Source organism: Desmodus rotundus, chromosome 6 (assembly GCF_022682495.2).
Source record: "Desmodus rotundus isolate HL8 chromosome 6, HLdesRot8A.1, whole genome shotgun sequence".
NCBI lineage: Eukaryota > Metazoa > Chordata > Mammalia > Chiroptera > Phyllostomidae > Desmodus > Desmodus rotundus.
Window position 1 is genome coordinate 110,764,487 of NC_071392.1, and position 20,195 is coordinate 110,784,681.

Consider the following 20,195-nt stretch of genomic DNA (forward strand, 5'->3'; position numbering starts at 1 on the left):
GGGCTGGCTGCAAAGGGAGGCACTCCTGGAGATGGTCCTTTTGATTATAATGCGGGGAAAACTTCAAAACAATAAAAAAATCAACTCTTTCAAGTCTCGAAAGTCTTCTTATCCTTTGTTTCCCCTCTCAGCTCCTAAAATCCCACCTCCCTGGGGTAGCCCTCCACAAGTAAATGCTAAACAAGTGAGTCTATAGTATTGAGTCCCACTATGTTTAAAAAAAAAAAAAAGGGGAGGGGGGACTCTTAACTCTAACTACACAGCAAAATCTCCAACATCTTTTACCATTCCACTGATCATTCCTAAAAAGGATTCTGCTTTTTTATTTCACATATTGTCTATATGTCTTTATGGTTGACTAAGAAAGGCATTTTCTAAAACTCAAAGTTCCTGGTCTCATTAACTTACTAATTTAACATTTAACAACTTCACATAAAACTGACCTTTAACTTTTTTAAATTACATAACAATAATATGTAGCCATCAGAAATAAGACTGTAAAAGAGCATTTAATCCTAGGGGAAAATGGTCCTGACAGATTGTTATAGATAAAGCATAATCTCAATTCAATTTTTTAAATTATTTATATGCACAGAAAAAAGCTGACAAAAAAGACAGCAAAACGTTAACAGCAGTTATTTTTAAGTGGCAGACTTATAAGTGAGTTGTATTTTCCTTTTTGTGCTTTTCCACATTTTTTCCTACAATAAACACGTACTACACATCAGAAAAAAATCATAAATATTACATTTAAAACTGGCTACTTATATAACGATGACAAGACAGAGACAAATACAGGATTTTGATACCAGTAGGTCAAGTTTACCTGACCACAGTTTAGGTAAATTTGATTTTATGATGTTGGTAATAGCCACATTAATCTGGGTTATACTGGCTGCAAGCTAACTTTCCAAAACAAGTTCCCTGGCGCCTGCTAAAAATCTGCCTGGGACTTACCCTGCAGGAGTGAAAGACGTCTTCTGGAGGAAAGTGGCTCTGGAAGCAACGGATTTAGCGTGCTCTAGTTTAACAGTTGCCTGAGTCAGAGGCTGGGACAGAGCATTGGTGACCTGCAACTGGAAACAAATTTTAAAATTATCTGTAGCAACCACGGCTGAGGGAGTACTGAAGTTTGTTCTGAGGTATTCTATCCAAAGGCAGTGAGCTGTATTGGGTAGGGGGGGAGATGACCTTGCCCCATGATTTCATTTTTCAAAGAAAACTAGAGCCCCAAGAAAAAGAATGACTGGCAGTTCTATTCCCTTCCTTCTGTTCCCTGTTCTATCCACTGTACTCAAGTAACTTTCAATAAAAAATTTAACCCTGACTGATATGACTCAGTTAGCTGGCATGTTGTCCCATAAACCAAAAAGTCATGGGTTCAATTCCCAGTCAGGGCACATGCCTAGATTCCTCGTTGGGGCATGTCAAGGGGCAATTGATATTACTCTCTCGCATCGATGTTTTACTCCCTCTCATTCTCTCCCTCCCCTCCTCTCCTTCTGAAATCAATAAGCATGTCCTCAGGTGAAGATGAAAAAAATAATAATTAAATTATAATTTAAATTTTTAAAAAATTAGCAAGAGAAATACTTCAGGACAATATGGGCAATGAGATAATTGAAGAAATATGGATAACATTAATAACTATTATTTGTGGAAAGTCAACTATTTGCCAGATATGAGGCCAGGTCCTTTACACCTATCTTCCCATCAGCTGTCAGAAATTGACAGCATGTGTGTTTTACAGATGAAGAAAGTGAGGCCACGAGAGGTTAGGGGATGCCGAAGGCCACACTGTCAGTCAAGTGGTTGGTCTAGGGATTTTCAACCCTTTTCATCTCATGGCACACATAAACTACTCACTAAAATTCTGCAGCACACCAAAAAATGTATTCTATTTTTTGCCAATCTGACCAAAAAAATAGGTGTAATTATGGTTCATTCACAGTGGATAGCTACTGTTGTGTTGTCTGTTGTCATTTTTTACTTGGCAATCTAAGGGAAAAGAGGTCAGCGCCCCTGACTAAACAGTCAGGTATTGCACATTTTAAAAATTCTTCCAGCACACCGGTTCTGTGCCCTGTTCTGTGCCCTGACTGGTGTGGCGCAGTTGGTTGGGCGTCGTTCTGCAAAGCGAGGGGTTGCCAGTTCAATTACCAGTCAGGGCACACGCCTGAGTTGCAAGTCTGGTCAGGGTGCGTGTAAGGAGGCAACTGGTCGATATTTGTCTCTCACGTTGATGTTTCTCTCCCTCTCTTTCTCTCCCTTCCTCTTAAGTAAATAAATAAAATCTTAAAAATAAATCACTGGTCAAGGACTCAAACCCCAGCCTATCTTCAAAACCAGTACCTTTTCTACTTCGCTGTCTTAGCACCCCCTGCTTCATGGTGAATGTTAATTAGGTTATTTCTCGCCCCAGTCTTTGCTAGGGGATGCAGGCTGTAAGTAGTGGGAGGAGAGGCAATCTGAAGTACAGGGCACTTCCTCAAGAGTGTATCTGCAGGAGTCACCAAAGTAGAGCTGATGGGACAGATGGAACTGTCCTCTATAGGTGGAACTCCAAGGTTTAGACATAAAATGCTCCATTTCTTTTTTTTCTTTTTTTAAATATCCTCACCCGAGAACATTTTTTCACTGCTTTTTAGAGAGAAGAAGGGAGAGAGAAACACTGATGGGAGACAGAGAAATGCTGATGTGAGAAACATGCATTCGTTGCCTCCTGTAGGCGCCTGGACTGAATATTGCACACACCCAGGCTGGGGACTGTATGCACCCGGTCTTGGGACTGAACCTGCAACCTAGGCATGTGCCCTGACCAGGAACCGAACCTGCAGCCTTCCAGTTACTGGACAACACTCCAACCAACTAAGCCACACCAGCCAGGGCAAAATGCTTCATTTGTTATAAAGAGCTTAGCTTATCAATGATTTCCAAACAACAGCAACAAAAGCCTCATTTGAGATGAAATTTCTAAGTGAATTTGAGAATGGTGCATTTGCTCTGTTCAGAGTTAGCACAAGAGAGAAGTCTATGCTTACTGCTGAGTGACTGGGAGGGCTATGCAATGAAAAGACAGAAAAATACAGTCAACGCCAGTGAGGAAGAGACCTGAGATTTATTTTAACAACTATAAATACCAAAATTACTCTGGAATTTAAGTTGTTGCTTAAAGTAATGTATTTAGAAAGTTTTGGTACTGAAAAATGTATTTTAGAAGCAAGCCTTCTCTATACATCTGGAGTTATGAACCCAGAAATGCAATTTTCTCGCACTTAATTTATTGAAAGCCTTATTATTTACAATTCTCTACAAAAAAAAGCACACTCTTTGATAAATTTGAGGGGTTTTGTGACTAGCCCCCCCAGTCATATCCCATTTCCAGGCTAAGGACATGAGCCCTGCTCTACATGAATGGTGATGTCCTCCTGGGGCGACAATGGCTGTGCTGCAGCCTTCAAATCTCTGAAAACCCTACACTGGAAATGGCGATCAGGGCAGTCTGTCTTGGGCACAGAGGTCATACCCGCAGGATCGCCTGTTCCTGAGTGTCGGAAGGAGAGCCCTGGGACACAACCACAACCGGCACGTGGTAGCGATTCTGGGAGAGCGCAGCGGCAGCAGAGGCCACACTGAAGGCCTCTGAGAGCGAGTCGAAGTTCTTCTTGCTGAAGATTGTATTCATTAGCTGGATGACCTGATCCTGAAAGAAAAGGGAGATGCAGCTTGAGACCATCCTCTGGTAAGAAGGTGGGAGAGCCATCCCTTCCTCCCCACCTGGCTCAAGTCATTCCTTATGTTTCTAGGTATTCGCACGGAAGGTCTTTTGGCCATTAATCCAGGTTGATGGACAGGGAAGAAGCAAACATTCTGCACTTAAGTTTAAAACTTGGATTTGGCCATTTGTCTGTTTTTTCTATCTTCTAGTATAAAGTGAAATTCATGCATTTATTTGCCAACCATTTACTAAACGCTTACTAGACAAAAGCAAGGTACTTCTAGGTAACTACTGAGATATGCGAGTATATTATGAAATATATATAACAGTAGCCATTTCTTCAGTGTCTGTATGTGCCAGGCACTGGGACAGATGCTTTATGTGCATTAACTCAAATTTTGACAAAAACCCTGAAAAGACTGATATTACCCATGTTTTGCAAATGAGGAAACTGAGTCTAAAGGAGGTTAAGTAACTCCTACAAGTTATATCAGGAAAAAAAAAAAGCAGGACCAAAATTCACAAGTAGGTCTGTTTGTCTCCAAAGTTCTTCCCTCAGTAAAATATGTTCTTTCCTGATTCCTCTCACCCCCCCAGCCACCTCCCCTCTCAGCCCACCTCTAAGCAGAATATCGGAGCTAAGTCTGTATTTACAAGACCAAGCCTTATAGCCAAAATATACACTAGAGAGAAACTAAAATAACTCTCCATTAAGAACTAATGGGCTGCTTAGAGGAGAAAACTGGAAGCAATTTTTTAAAAAGCAAAACCTAAATGGCATTTTTAAAAACCAAAACCTAAATGGCATTATTAAAATTCTGGAGGTTGTTTACTTAGGAGGAAGCATTTTCCATTTCAATCAATTTTGTTTTTTAAAATCTACCATCTAACAAAAAAAGGTCCTTTGTTCCCAACAGTGTTATTCACAGTCGACATGAAATAATTTTCTTTAATTGTACCAATTACATTTTCCCATCACTAGGCTGATGACATGTTAAAATGGGTGACTGTTCAGCAGAACGCTGATGGCAAAAGCAGTGACAGCAAAATTACTCCATCCAAATACCTGGTAACTAGACACTTGGGAATAAAGAAAGAAAAAATTTAAGTTATATAAGAAAGATACAATTTGTCTAACACACTGTATAGAAGAGTTCCTAAAAGATTAGTGTCCTAAGACCCACATTCCTGCACTTTAACCCAAAACAGAAATGAGAAAACACCATAATATCTCTAGACATCCTACACCTAGGATGAAGGAAAAGACAACACAGGAATGTCAATACATGAATAAATTATGAGATCATGTCCTCTGCACAAAGTATGAAACTAATTCAAACTACCCAAGACAGATAAGTATGTACTGTTTATGTGAAGAAACTCGGCACAAAACTCCTAATGCATAAAAGAAAGGAAAGTTCTAACTTGAAACCCAAATCTCTTCTCCCAAAACTAAAACAGCAGCAGCTTGTACTTTAAGTCCTATACATCAAGGGTGGTAACCTTCCCACAAACAAGGAGAACAAAGAGGGTCCTACTCCAAAAGACTTGCCACACACATTCCAACTAAAGGTTCTTTCAGGTTAACAAGCTCCTCTTGAAAAAGAAAAAAAGAATTAACTTCTGGTGGATGTCTGGCCCGCACACATGCTTCTCAGTGAACTATGTCAATCAACAAAGAATAGCTCAGATTTAGCCACTGCTAAATGAGGGGGAGGGAGCACAGGCAATTTTGAAGTACGGGGCACTTCTCAAGAGAAAGGATTTGCATGGGCCACCAACGTGGAAAGCATTTGTGAGACAAGCAGGAGTTAGCAGGAAGAAAAGGCAAGTGAAACAAGAGCAATACACTCGGCCTTCTTGGGACTGCCTTGTGACATGTTCGTGCCCCATGGAAAGCAAGTGTAACAGTCCGTTTACTGTCTTTCCCACTGACAACCAGTTTCTTGAGGGCAGGCATTACATCTTTCTATTTCTCCTTCTCAACACCCAACCTAAGACACTGAGTGACTATATCCAAGGCTAACCAACAGCCCTCTCTGAAAAAAGCGATCCTGAGCAGATGAAGTCAACAATCCTTCTGGGATTCACTCCTGAGAACTGTTAGACAGGCACCTCCTTAATTGATGGCTCAGTCCCCACATGGTCCATGAGCTTGTAGGTGGCAGCCACAAATAACGCTGTTGTTTCCAGTCCTTCTTCAAACTGAAGATACAAGCCTCCCAGTTCATCCAGGCGAGCAACAAGGTCCTGCCACAACAGAACAAAAGCAGGTTGGAAGTCACGTGATAACAAAAAGGAGATGCGCCAACCCCTGTCACCCCAGTGCAGAGAGTTCCAAGAAATCTCACTCTAAATCTGGAGACCTCAGTCACTCAGTATTTCTCAAAAAAAAGTGCTTAGGTGGAGAGTAAAGTACATTGAACAGGCACTTGAAGAGAACAGTGTCTTCTGCAGCTCTGCGAGTGTGCCTCCCCGACCCCTTGTCCTCAAGTCTAAGCCCAGGAGTCATGGCACCGAAGGCACCAGCTGCTCTGGGCAGAAGGCCAGTGGGCCAGGCTGCAGCGCACCCAGGAAGCATCGAGACACAGACAGACTCCACGCCCATCCATTTGGATACAACTAGAGAGATGAGCATGTCTCTTCCTTACTCAATGCTCTAAGGATGAAGAGAGACCTACTGCTCTCCTGGGCAACACGATGAGGCACCTAGCGTGCCCACGGAACACCCAGGGATGACACTGTCTGGACTGCCTGTCACCACTCGCTATGCAGTCCCTGAGAGCGATCTCTGAACAGCGGGAGGTCCTGGGCCCTGGAGAGGATAGAGTCATGATACAAAACCATGGTGACCACTGGCTGAGCGCCTATTATGTACCAGGCACTTTAGAACCTCACCTGTTCCTATAACCACAACAGGAAACCGAGGCTCAGACGTTAAATAATTTGCCTGAGGTTACAAAATAGTAAGAGGCAGAAAAATGTTTGAAGTTCACATTTTTAGGCTTTAAAAAAAATCTGTAGCCTGTGAAACTATAACTACAAAAGGCTGGAAAAGTATTTTGTTGTCTAACTGATGTGGTAACTATACTAGCCTAACGAGTACTCCCTAGGACGCTGCTGTGATACAAAGAATGTAAGTGTGCCGTGAATATGAGAAGAAATGTTCTGGCTGTAACAGAACATGCATGTCTATCTGCGAGGCTCTTCTAAAGCGTTTCAAAGACAGGAGCTGGAAAATTCCTTTGGCAAAATAAATTTACACCTCAATCTCCTCCACGATGCTCCTCAGGTCAGCCTGCTGGGACAGGTGAGACGCCGTCTGCAGAGCCTGAACTGTTCTGGAAGGTAAAGAGTAGAACCCACATGAATAGCAAGTCTCCTTTCATCTACTCACCCCTTCTTGTATTGAGACACCTTCACAAACATCCCATTCTTATTCTCTAGAAGTATAATACAGTCTCAACCTTTATGGAGCCTATTTACAATCTCACTGGGAAGGACGTAACAAAGACCAGTACACGGTAAAGACCATTACAGCGAGAGAGAAGGCAATCTGTGCAACAGGACCCACAGGAAGTCCCGTGGGCACAGGGAAGACAGGGAGAACAGGGTTCTCTCCCTCTGAAAGTCTGGTTTGTTCCTAATGGCATCACACATAAAACACTGAGACTAGATTAGGTTTAAAAGAAAAGATACTCTGAGGGAGAACGGGATTCAATTCGACCAAGGTCTATTCGGCAGAAGTTGACTACCTGTTAATTTTCTACATTTCTTATTCTAGGACCAAAGAAATAGTGCAGAATTGACACATGTACATTGCTGGGTAGAATTTGGAGCAACTTTTCTGAAATCGTAGTAAAGCAACATGAGCAGGAGCGTTCAGTTAACGTGCTGAACGGCTGGTGCTTTCACCGTCCTGTCGGGAGACCTGACAGCCACTCACCCTTCGGCAGTAAATGAGATAAGGGAAAGAAGAGATTTGGTTCCAAAACCAGTCTAGTCTCTTTTACTTTCCCATTTATTTCTGATTATAAAAGTACATTTTCATAAAAAACGAAACAACACACTACTTAAGACAACAATTAAAATTCTTGTCACACCTACCCCTAAAGGATAACTGTTTAATTTATTTAACTTAATAATATATTACATACATCCTTCCACGAGTACATATAAACGCACTTCATTGTTATTAACAATGACATAGCATTTCACTGCTTAGCTGTACCACAGTTATGTCCAACTGATAAACAACAGATGTTTTACTACGTCATACAATGCTGTTAACTGATAACCCTTACTAATATGTGTGTGTGTGTGTGTGTGTGTATAAACTGAAGTGAAATCCACACAGCAAAGTCAGCCACTTGAAAGTGAACAACTCAGTGCCATTCAGTGTGTTTCACAAGGCTGTGCAATCACCAGTCTCTCTAGTTCCACAATATTCCCAACTAATCCAAATAAAACCCTGTGTCCATTAAGCAGTTTCTTCCCCCCACCTCCAGCCCCTGGCAACTACCAACCTATCTATGTTCTATCTCTATCAATCTACCTATTCTGCATATTTTATATAAGTGGAATCACACTGTGTATGCTCTTTTGTGTTTGGCTTCTTTCACTCAGTTGGTTCTCAAGGCTCATTCGTGTTGTATCATATGTCAGTATTTCATTATTTTATTCTGGCTAATTCATATATTTTTATCTGCTTATGAGTGTATTTCTGTAAGATAAACTTTTCTAAAATTAAATTTATTGGGGTGACATCAGCTAATAAAAAGATACACTTTTTAAGGTAGGTATGTGCACATAAGATTTTTATTAGATTCTATTCTCTTATTGCAAATAACTAGAAAATATAAATGGCGCTTTTCTGGGTAGAAAGAAGAAAAGCTGAGAACCCCTGGTGGTCGAGCAGACTGCTGCTCAGCCCAGGAGCGGCTCCCTAATTCCCGAGAGAAGACTGGGCCTTTGTGTAAAAGCCCCATGTATTAAATCAGTTGTTGGGGAATGTAGAGAATTTGTCTGCTTTCATCAAAATCTTAACAATTTAGATGCCCTCCATGGAAAACTAATCCCATTCGGAAGACAGTTTGGAAAACAGAGCAGTCACAATTCACAGAGAGGAAAGCTCTGAAGTATTCAGCAACTCCTGAGGGATGCCTGTTGCTCTAACACACCTGAGAAAATGAAACCTGAATTTACCTGCCCATGATAAATGCTGAGCCCAGGTAAGACTGTTAGGGTACCCTAGAAAGAACTTTTCAATTAAAGTATCATTTTTCTCTTCTTTGGAATAAGTGAGCATCATGCTGATAACAACCTCAGAAGTTTCTAGAATGAAACTAATCCCCTCAGCATCTGAAAAGTTTTGTCGCTGGCTTTAACTACCCATTCCCCAGGCAGTAATTTCCTCTCTCTGGAGTACTATATTCAGGCACGAAGCATGCAGACCCTGCCTCAGCAGATGTTTCGAAGAACCAGGGTTATGGGAGAACACGATGGCATCTTTTCAGCTGATCCAGTCAAACCTATAAATATTTTTTTCCCATTCTAGACAAGTTTATGAACATTCATTTTCTAGAATATGTCCACTTAAATGTAGAAGGCCCATTTAGAAGAGTCCTAATTTATATCAGATTTCAATAAATAGGGCAAGGTAGTAGTAATATTATATAAGACACCCTGCCAGTTGGCTTTTCACAATAACCCGATGAGACAGATGTCATCCTCTCTGTTCTACATATGAAAACACTGGTGTTTGGGCGTGGGGGAGGCAGGAACAGCCTGCTCACAGTCACAGAGGTATTAAATAGAAGAGCCTGGATTTGGACACAGTTCTGTCTGAGCCCAAGTGTGTGCTCTTCCTACCTGCAAGTTTTCTACGAGCGATTCAAAACACACGAGAATAGTTTCAGCCTCCATTAACTCTTTTGTTGGACACCCACTATGCACCAGGCTCAATGGGCACTGCAAATACAGAAGTTTACAATCTAATACAGAAATACAGAAGTAACTACAATACAGCCCAGGAAGTAATCAGCTCCCTAAGAAAAGGATCTAAGAAGGAAGTGCTTGAGAGGAGAAGGAGCTCCATTTGTTGCATGACCACGAAGAGCCAGGAACTGCACTAGGCTCTTTATATGTTATTTAATCTTGACCTTCACTCTGTGATGTAAGGACTATTGGTCTCATTTTATATATGAAGCTCTTTTAATCTTGATCTTCATTCCGTGGTATACGGATTATTTGCTATCATTTTATATATGAAATTCAGCAAGGTTAGTAACTTGCCCAAAGTCACACAGCAAGGAAAGAACAGAACTTAACTTCAAACCCAAGTATACCGTATTTTTCGGACTATAAGATGCACACCCCGCCCGCCCCCCAATTTGGGAGGAAAAAGGGAGTGCATCTTATAGTCCGAATGTAGCTTACCTGGCTCACTGGGGGAAGGGAGGGGGGCAGCAGGCAGTGGCGGTGGGGCGGGGTCACATTTTTTTGCTTCAAAATTTTTTTTTCTATTTTCCTCCTCTAAAACCTAGGTGCGTGTTATGGTCCAGTGCGTTATATAGTCTGGAAAATACGGTAACTGACTCCAAAATGGATGTATTTTCTCTGTACTTTTTCCTGTTCTGGGGTTTTAAGGAGGGAGTTTCCTTTTGCTCAGGGGGAAATGGAAAGATAACATGTACAAAATGTCAGCCCTCGGAAAAGTATCAGCCCCAAAGTCAATGATTACTGGCCGTGTGAATATAAATAGGGTGTGAGACTGACAGAGAGAACATCAACTGACTGTGAACCCTGCCCTCAACAGAGTTTCAAATTTAGAAACTTTCTGGTTCTCAGAAAAAGGAAAAAAAAAAACTTGGGAAACAACTGAACTATTCTGCCATAGGGAATTTGTGTGACTGACCTCTTGCTAAATAATTAACAGGAATCCCAGCACTCCACTCTTTCAGGGGTTGCAATTAAATGGGGGAAAATAGAAAACAAAAAAGATATATACTATTCTAAATGAGGAGCTTCAATATCATAAAAAACTATATGTATTACCACTTTTAAGTTTAGTAAATGTCTTATCAGTTATAACACTTAAATTTATAACAAACAGGAAAGTTGCTCAGAGTTCTTTTCCTGTAAGGTGCTTCTGCTCCACCTAAGCCTTCTGCAGAGCAGAAGAATCTGGTCTCTAGAATACTCTCCCCTCTGAGTACCCCCTCTTCCACCAGGTGCTATCTCTCATAATGTCAAGGGATCCCATAAGCCCTCCTTCGGTGCAGAGCCTCCACTGCCCAGCTCACTGTGCTCTGGCCGAGCCTCAAATCAAGAACAAGAGACTCCCCCATGTGGCTCACTGGCTTCACTCTCCCTCAGTCATCACCTACCCTTGCTTCAGCCTCTACCCTCAAAAGGCAACCTTGTCTCTGCGTGGCAGTGTGGCTTCGCTCTGACTCAGTATTTGCTCTCGGCCTGAGCAGCCTGGAGAAGACTGTGTCTAGGTCAGCTGCAAGAGGACAGGGCCCTTACCTATCTTAGTGCAAGAGTACACCTAGCAGTGCCTAGCAGAGCACCTGGCACACACAATAGTTGCCCAGAAAGTATTTGCTGAACCAATGGATGACCTTCTCAGGATGAGCCCGACACACACGAAGCCCGGGGGGCACTCGAGATGATGACTCACGCTAGCACCGTCTCTTCCTTGCTGAGGCGGGCAGTAAGGGCACTGAGCGCTTCCTGGGAAGCCAAGGGAAGGCCAAAGCCGCTCAGGGCTGCAACCGCGTGGTAGATCTGGGAAACAGACGAGTCTTCACTGACAGCTGCCAGAAGCAGATCTTTGGTCTCATTTGAAATAGAGATCTGAGGAAGGATTGGCAGACACAGAGTTTTAGAACAGGTGGTGGCAGTTAGTGGCAGGCATGCCAAAGATGGCACACAGAGCAACTGCCAAAGTCACACTGCCCTCCTGGCATGTGCTCATTCCCCCTCAACTTCTCAGACACCAGAATTAAATGTTTTTAAAACCTTAACACAACAATTGAGAAGATTCTGCAAGTCACTTGCCTACTTGCATGGTTTTCTATGTTCAATAAAACTGATTTCCAGAAATCTGGTATGGGGCATTCTTTCCTTACTTTGAACATTTTTAAATGTTAAGGAGAAGGAAAGAAAAAGCAAGGCTTCCCAAAAGAGAAGCAACTATAGGGAAAAGTTATTTAGAATTAATGAAAAGTGAAAACTCAGGGGAAAAATAGACTATAGTTCCTTAAAAGAAAAAAAAATCATAAAAATGGAATTCCCACTCTAATGAATTTTTATTGTTAAAAAAATCTGACATGATCCTCCTCCTTTAAAAACATACTTTACAGTTTAAGGTAAATATAAGTGTAAGAAGCTGGACTCACCTCACAGCCTGCCAGGGCCTGGCTGGACTGGGCCGCATAGAACAGGGAATCCACGTTGCTGGGATCCAGGTTTGATTTAATGAAGGCGCATGCTTTCTACAAAGAGGAAAAAGTCAGTGGTAAGTGGTGATACACATGGTGGCTGGAAAAAGCATCTGTGTTTTTTGGATGACAAAATTCTAAGTAATCTATGATGGCTTAAAGCATGAGCTACACAAGATTTCATTTTTCAAATATTTTCCACAGAACACTGTATTACCCAAAAGTGCTGACTTCAAAGAAGGAATGACAAACCTGAAGGAACTCTAGTCCTTGTGAATCCTAGAAAGGGAGGAAAGAAATCACTTCCACCGATCACCTGCTCCGGTTATAACCTGTGCTGGGTATTTAAGATGCTACTCCTTTTTTTTTTTTTTTTAGGACTAAATCCTACTTTATTTTATAACCTTTTCTTCTGTAATTCAGCTTTTCTTTTTTTAAATTTTATTTATTTACTTTATTTTTAAAATTAATTTATTTTTATTCAGTTACAATTGTCTGCATTTTCTCCCCTTCCCTCCACCCCACCTCCCTCCCTCACCTCTACCCTCCCCCTTGATTTTGTCCTTGTGTCCTTTATAGTAGCTCCTATAGACCCCTCTCCCCACTATCCCCTCCTCACTCCCCTGTGGCTACTGTTACCATGTTCTTAATTTCAATGTAAGACGCTACTCCTTTTAACGAACACAAGGACTTTGTGGTAGACGGTATAACCCCAGTTAACAGAAAAGGAAGCTGAGGCCTTGAGTTGGTAAGGAATCCAATGAAGGTGACAAAGCTAAGTGGCAGAGTGGCTCCTTTGATTCCAACTATACAGGGGCCTCCACTTAGACACCCACAAAGCTATGTCAGGTTGAACACATCTAAACGAGCTTTAAACCTTCATTTCTTCACCTGGACTGTCCCGCTCATGCATGGGCCATACGCCCAATTACCTAAAACAGCCCCTGGGACTCAGTCTTGACTTCCCCTACCCGCCAACCCTATGGAGTCTATCTGCTCTTCGTTTCTCAGACCCAACCCCCACCCTCTTGCCCTTTCACTGCCTCATTCCAGGTCCTTGCCATTCGTCACCACATTGTTACAATCGTCTCCTAACCGGTCTCAAGCCATGCAATCTACTCTGTATGCTGTTTCAAGAGTGATCTTTACAAAATAATGCACGAGTGTTACCACCTTACTTTTCTGTTAAAACCCTTGGGGGGTTCCTTATGATTACCCTCAGAACAAGACAGACATTTCTAATACAGCATAAAATGTGCTCATGACGGACCCTTACTCTCTCTGCCAGCTTCACCACACCCCCTTCTCCAACTCCAAAATCTGACCCACCAGCCCACTGCAGCTCCTCAGGTACACTATGCTCTCGCCATTTATGCTTCTGACCCTGCTCCTCCCGCTGCCTGGCGCACTTCTCTCTTGTCCTACTTGTCTGCCAAATCCGGTTTTACCTTCATCTCTGCTCAGATGTCACCTCTTCCAGTGTTTCTAGAAAGTCTTCACTGACATTCACCCCTGGACAGGCCAGCTGCCCTCCCCGCTACGAGCTCCCCCAAAGCACTCACCATACTGTACCAATGACCTCTGCCAGTGACGAAGTTACCTGAGAGCAGAAACCTGATGAACCCCCATCACAGTGCCTGGCACGGAGTAGGCACATAATAAAATCCATGCTATTTCTACTATATCAAACTCCAAGCAATATCATTTAATAGTTATATCATTAATATTTTTGTTGAGGTAACATAAATTCAGCGATTCAAAATTAAATGATAATAAAAATAGTTAAAAGTGGGCGTTCCTGGTGAGTAGGACAGTGAGTAAGGCAAGGTGAGCCATACGATGGAGTGCTGCTTTTCACTAATAGCTATTTTGCATTACCTGGTATTTTACTGTGTGTGCTACTTTTAAAAAGCTTTAAAAAAGTTTTATGAATAAAATTTAAATAAGAGTCTCAAAACAAATGAGTTTCAACCAGAAGTTTGAAAGAAATCAAAGAGAGAAAGGAAAGAGAAATACTTCACACTGCACCAACTAGGGATCTAAAAAGGAAAATCTATTCAAGGAGTCCTTTCGGTAGAAATGTGGGTAAGTTTAAGACCTGTGCTTTACTGCCACCTGGTGTTCAACAGTAAAACGACAACACTGAAGCCCCAAACAATGATTATGGTTACTGTTACCAATTTTTGAACATCTAAAATGTGTCAAGCACTGTTCTAAGTGCATTATGCAGATTTCTCATTTAATACAAGGATCTATATACTAGGTCCTCTTATTATCTTTCTAAAAATTTTTTTAAAGTGAATTTAGAGAGAGAGGAAGGGAGAAAGAAAGAGAAAGAGAGACATCAGTTTGTTGTTCCACAAATGCATTTATTCATTGGTTGCTTCCTATATGTGCCCTGACCGGGGATCCAACCCACAACTTTGGTGATTGGAATGAAGCTCTAACCAACTGAGCTGCCCGGTCAGGGCAGTCCTCTTATTATCTTAAGTTTACAGAAAAGAAAACTGAGGCCTGAGAGGCAAAGGAACTTGTCCAAGATCACTCGGCTCTTAATAGAGGAGGTGGAATTCTAAGTAACCCTGGCAGCCTGGCTCCAGAGTCTGAGCTACACAACCTCTACCTCTCAAGTGACCACAAAAAATTATCTGTTCTGGAGTAAAACCAGAATCATACCTACTCTAATCCTTTGCACAAATCAAGGTGAACAGTTCCAGCAGTCAGTGGCTTCAAAGTTCACGACACTGACAGCATGGTTTCAACAGCAGCAGAAGTGGGACAGGACCTGACGAAACACTCTCTGAACTCAGTCACCCAGCCTGCGCTGGGGGTGCAGTAAAGGAGCTGGCACAGACAGTGAGGGTCAGTCACGAAGGCACTGTACACCGTACCTGGGAACATGGAACTCCGACTCCAGCTGCCTTCCCGTGCACCAGACTCATCTTCCCAACTGAAGGCTGAAAGGCACCCCCTAAATGCCCATTTTCCTGTCTGCTCTCCTCAACTTGCTATGCCCTGTGCTAACACTCCAATGGTCTAAACATCCTCCTGAGTGAAGCACATCAGTGACTTCCTCTACCCACTCTTGTCTACGACTCCCTGAACAGAACCAGAAACACATCCTACAGAAAGGCAGTAACCTCACTCTCATCTGCCCTCTCCTCTCCCTCGTAATCTCCATTCACAGCCCCCAGCCACTCCTGTCTCCTCTCAGACTGTGCTTTGCAGTCTCACCAGACTTTGTTACTGTGTCCTGTCATCAAGGCTTACCCTGGTGACAGTCCCACACCTGGTGCTTTGTCACCAGGCTCGGTTTTCCCATGTGTACTTCTTACCACACTTCCCCACACACCTCTGCTCCAACTGCCCTGGACATCCCACCCACTGCCCCTAAAACACAAGGAGCACTTTCAAGGCCCCAGGCTTACTACAGGTAGTTCTCTCCATCTGGAAGCCTGTTCACCCCACTGATTCAACTTCTCCCGCTCAACTGGCAACTCCTGTAACACATTAAGAAAACTCAAGGCTCATTTTAAAATAAAACTGCTCCAGATCCTTCTCTACCTTCTCTTTTCTCGTACAGCCAAACTTCTCCAGAGAGCTGCCTATGCTTGTCTTCATTTGCTCACTCTCATTCTCTCCAACATGGTTGCTGCCCCATCGTGCCACAAGTGACTGTCTAACTGTAAAAGCCAAAGGACATCTTCCAGTGCCCATTCCCTCTGCCCGGACAGACCGATCACTTTCCTATTCTCAAACATCTGCTTCCCCTTCACTTCTGGGATTCCTCCCCACCCTCCTGTCTCTCGTCCTACTTCTCTGGCAGCTCCTCAGTTTGAGTTCTTAGGCCCACTTCTCATTCATCCGCTCTCTCCCTAAGCAATCTCATTAATGCTCATGGCTCCATCCAGAACTTCACTGCTGATACTTCTCAGATTTGTACCCCCGGCCCAGACTTCTCTCCATGGCCACTTACAAGGCTCAAAGGCATTTCCAGCTCAAAGTGTTGAAGACCAAATTCGTGATCTTTCCTGCACAAACCTAATTCTCTTCCTGTGTTCCTATCTTGGAATGGTTTACCATGGATGGAATGGTTTACCCATCCATCCATGCAGCAAAACTCAGAAGTCAGGGTGCTATCCTTTGCACCCCTTCTGCACTCAATCTTGCACTGTATCCCCAGCCATAGTCTGTCGTCCACAAAGCAGAAGACGGATCTTTTCAAAATGACGACTGGATCCTGATACTTGCTGCTTAAAATCAACTGCTCTTTAGAGAAAGAGCAGAATCTTTCCTATGGCCACCAAGACACTGAGACTTAGCCCCAGCGTCCCCCCACTCTCTGTTCGACACAGCCCCCTTTCAGTCTCTCAGATGTAACCTGCTCCCCACCTGCACAGGTTCGTTGCGCATGCTATTCCCTCTGTATGAAATCCCTTCCTCCTGCCCATTTAACCTCTACTTTCCTTTAGAATTCAGATCAACCATACCTTCCTTTATTTAACAAACAGCAACTAAGTGGCCACCACATGCCAGGTGCTATTCTAGATGCTGGAAATCCACAGCAAATAAAATGAACTAAGTTTCTGACCTCAAGAAGCTGTAATTTAGGTGGACACAGAATGAGATTTAAGTTCAAAATTTCCTTGGGAAAGCATTCCCTGACCAGGTCAAAGTCCCCTATGATACACCTATAGAAGTCCCCTATTTATAGTAACACCAGTTACCTCACCTTCATAAAACTTACCAAATAGTGTTACAAATATTCACGTATGCATTTGATTACATGACTAATACCGACCTTCACTATTCAAGTGTATGTTCCAAGAGAGCAAAGGTTCTATTTTTTGTTCAACACTGAATCCAGTGCCTAGCACCAGGCCTAGGACATAGCAGAAACACAGCAGAAACTCACAAAATAAACTGTTCAGCAGCCAGCACATATGGCAACCTTCCCCGTACAAGGCTGGGCTTATAGTAATTTTTCTCAGCAGGCAGGATGAGCGAGCCGCTCCCACTGCCAGACTCCCACGGTACTTTCCACACATTACATGTGTCTCTTTGTACTTAGCACATGGTCTCACTATATCGGTACCTGTCGCTCACTAGATAACGAGCTCTGTTGTCTTCTCTGCACTCAGCGCAATTCCTGGCACATTCAGATGCTCCATAAATGATGAATACCTGAAAAATGTGTGATTTTCTATCCCAGCAACCAACGGAATGCCTGGTCCTCAACAAGCCCTCAGCATTTGTTGAACGGGAAACAGATACACTTAGCTTTATATGCACTCAGCATGTGCCAGACACTTATTACCTCATTTAATCATCACAATAACCCTATTAGGTAGGTACTATTCTATCCTCGGTTTATAGAAAGGGAAAGTGCTGGGTTGACTGACAACCCATGAACACTGTCTAATGTTTCCTGATTTCACCCATGTAAATACTACCATCACAATGTTGACATAATATATATCCCATTTACTTAGTATTTTCATTAAAATGAATGGAAAACTCCCATTATGTTTAAGTCTTACAAAAAGCTAAGCAATAATACATATAAAAATCACCATTCTCGTATGCTTATTTTTTTAAAGATTTTATTTATTTATTTTTAAAGAGAGGGGAAGGGAAGGAGAAAGAGAGGGAGAGAAACATCACTGTGAAAGAGAAACATTGGTTGCTTTTCGCAAGCTCCCAACAGGGAACCTGGCCCACAACCAAGGCATGTGCCCTGACTAGGAATCGAACCAGCGACCTTTCAGTTTGTGGGACGATGCCCAACCCACTGAGCCACAGTCAGGGTGTGCTTATGTTTTTTTTAAATATACATATACAGTAGCTATCAAAATGAAAAATGTTCACTCTTCATAACTCTTCACTCTCTAAGCTTCAAGCTGGATTTGCCCCCAAGGGTCACGATTTGTCATTCCCTCTAAAATCAATTCTCATTCCACACTCTGCTGTTCTCAGAGCTGCTTGCTAGTCTCATGTCCTTATTAAACCCCACTCCTCCCAGTTTCGCTGCGAAAATTTCTTGTGACAAAATAATCAAAATCTCCCCTAAGATCCCATCTGGGAGAGTAACCAACTCAGTGCATCTAGCAGGGCCGAGGGAGTTCTCTCTACTCAGCTGAGCGCAACAAGCGAAGCAGGACGCATCCCCGCCGTGGACGTGGCAGTAATGCAGACTCTCGATGCATGTACTCAGTGCGCACGCCTAGTGAGGAACTTCAACAGCTCGGAAACATCCGTACCACTCTCTTCCTCCTACTACTTGTAAGGCACACACTGCATAATCACCACAGCACATTCCACAAGTGATTAGAAGAATGAAGTTAAATAAATAAAATCTTTAAAAAGTCTAAACCAAAACCTTTACCAGTCAAGACTGCTTTCCCAGTTTGTTCTCTCTATTCCCCCGGCCATGTGCAGACACTGGAGGCCTTCTGTGCAGTACAGTATCTGTGCCAGACAGTGTCTGTACTCACCTAAATAAATTATGAAGAGAAGTTAAAAATTTTTAATATTAATAATACTATAGATACCACTTGAAGGACCTTTTGTGGGCTAATTACTTATTAAACATAATATGATTTCACTTTATAATGCTCCAGTGAGGAAGTTGTAACTATCATTTTACAGACAGGTGGCACCAGAGTTAAAAACTTGGGCAACTCTGAAGCCTGTATGTTTGCTTCTGAGCCAAGCTAATTTTATTAGGAGGTACGTTCAGAGTTTACAAGAGTGTGATCATGAGAAAAAAACCTGTTTCCTTAATACAGTCATGCAGAGGCAGGGAACACTGGGAAGGAACAAGAGAGAGCTGTCAGGAAGAAATATGAACGTGCATGGATCCCACAGAGCAGGGATTAGCAAACTTTCTGTAAAGGGCCAAAGAGTAAATATTTTAGGCTTTTGGGGTCAGACAGTCTCTTTAGTAACTACTCAACCCTACTGTTAAAATGCAAAGCAGCCACAGAAATGTGGGTGTGGCTGTGTTCCAATAAAACTTCATTCAAAAAAATTGGCTTCAACCTGGATTTGACCTTGGAGGCCACAATCTGTCAACTCCTTTGCCATATGGTATTCAGATGATGGCTGGCAGACATGGGGCAATTAATTTACTTAACTTCTCTGAGCTCCCATTTCCTCCTCTACTACAAGATATTTTTAACCATACAGAATCAAGACAATTAATGCAAGATAATACCCAGTGAACCTGGCACATAACAAGGCACTGAATAAATAACAGCAAAGATTGATTCACATTGAAACAAAGAAAACACACATGCACACATATAGACATTTTGGCCTGCTAGGGAAAATGGGACATTTTGAGCATCAAAAAGAGTTAACAACTGCAATGGGTTGAAACATCAAATGGGACTACCAGTTCTGGCCGTGACACTATTCAAGGCCCTGAATTCACCCTCCTGCCATAAATAACCATAAAACTGAAAAAAATACATGATGATGAGACATTAGACGACAGGCAGCACCCTTATGACAACGATGCACGATGATGGGAGTTTCAACAAATACATTGCTCTAAGGCTCTCTTGTTCACGATGTGGCAAGCCAATTCAAAGTATTCTGTGATACAGTAAAGTGCATGTTACAAACTCTACAGCAAAATTTATTTTTTAAATAAGTAGAACTAAAAAGCCAACAGAAAAGATAAAATGGAATATTAAAAAATAATCTAAAGAGGAAAAAAATGAATAAACAAATAGAAGCCAAATAACAGGATGGTAGGTTTATACCCAAAAGTATAGTTACATTACATATAAATAAACTCCTCAATTAAAAATAGAGCTCGCCAGACTGGAATAAAAAAAACAAAGTCCTACTATATATCATTTATAAGACAGAGACTAGTCTGACAACACCTAAGTCTACTGATCCGACTTTATCACAGCTTACAAGTGAAACACGAGATACTATGTATTATTTATTGATATGAAATACATACCAAACCTATGAAATATCTCTGCCAAGAAAACTGACCCTGAATATAATTAAGC

At 42.2% G+C, this 20,195-nt stretch overlaps 1 protein-coding gene across 3 annotated transcripts in view; it reads right to left on the bottom strand.

Moving 5' to 3' along the window:
* Positions 1-20,195, bottom strand: part of RPN2 (ribophorin II) — a 52,002-nt gene that overhangs the window by 25,783 nt on the left and 6,024 nt on the right. For all 3 annotated transcript variants that reach the window (XM_024559196.3, XM_045194537.2, XM_045194538.2), the window contains exons 3-8: positions 12,124-12,219; positions 11,403-11,578; positions 6,984-7,059; positions 5,834-5,968; positions 3,527-3,703; positions 958-1,076 (exon numbers count right to left, since the gene is read on the bottom strand). In XM_024559196.3, coding sequence (XP_024414964.2) covers positions 958-1,076; positions 3,527-3,703; positions 5,834-5,968; positions 6,984-7,059; positions 11,403-11,578; positions 12,124-12,219 — 779 coding nt within the window. The remainder of the gene's footprint in view (positions 1-957; positions 1,077-3,526; positions 3,704-5,833; positions 5,969-6,983; positions 7,060-11,402; positions 11,579-12,123; positions 12,220-20,195) is intronic.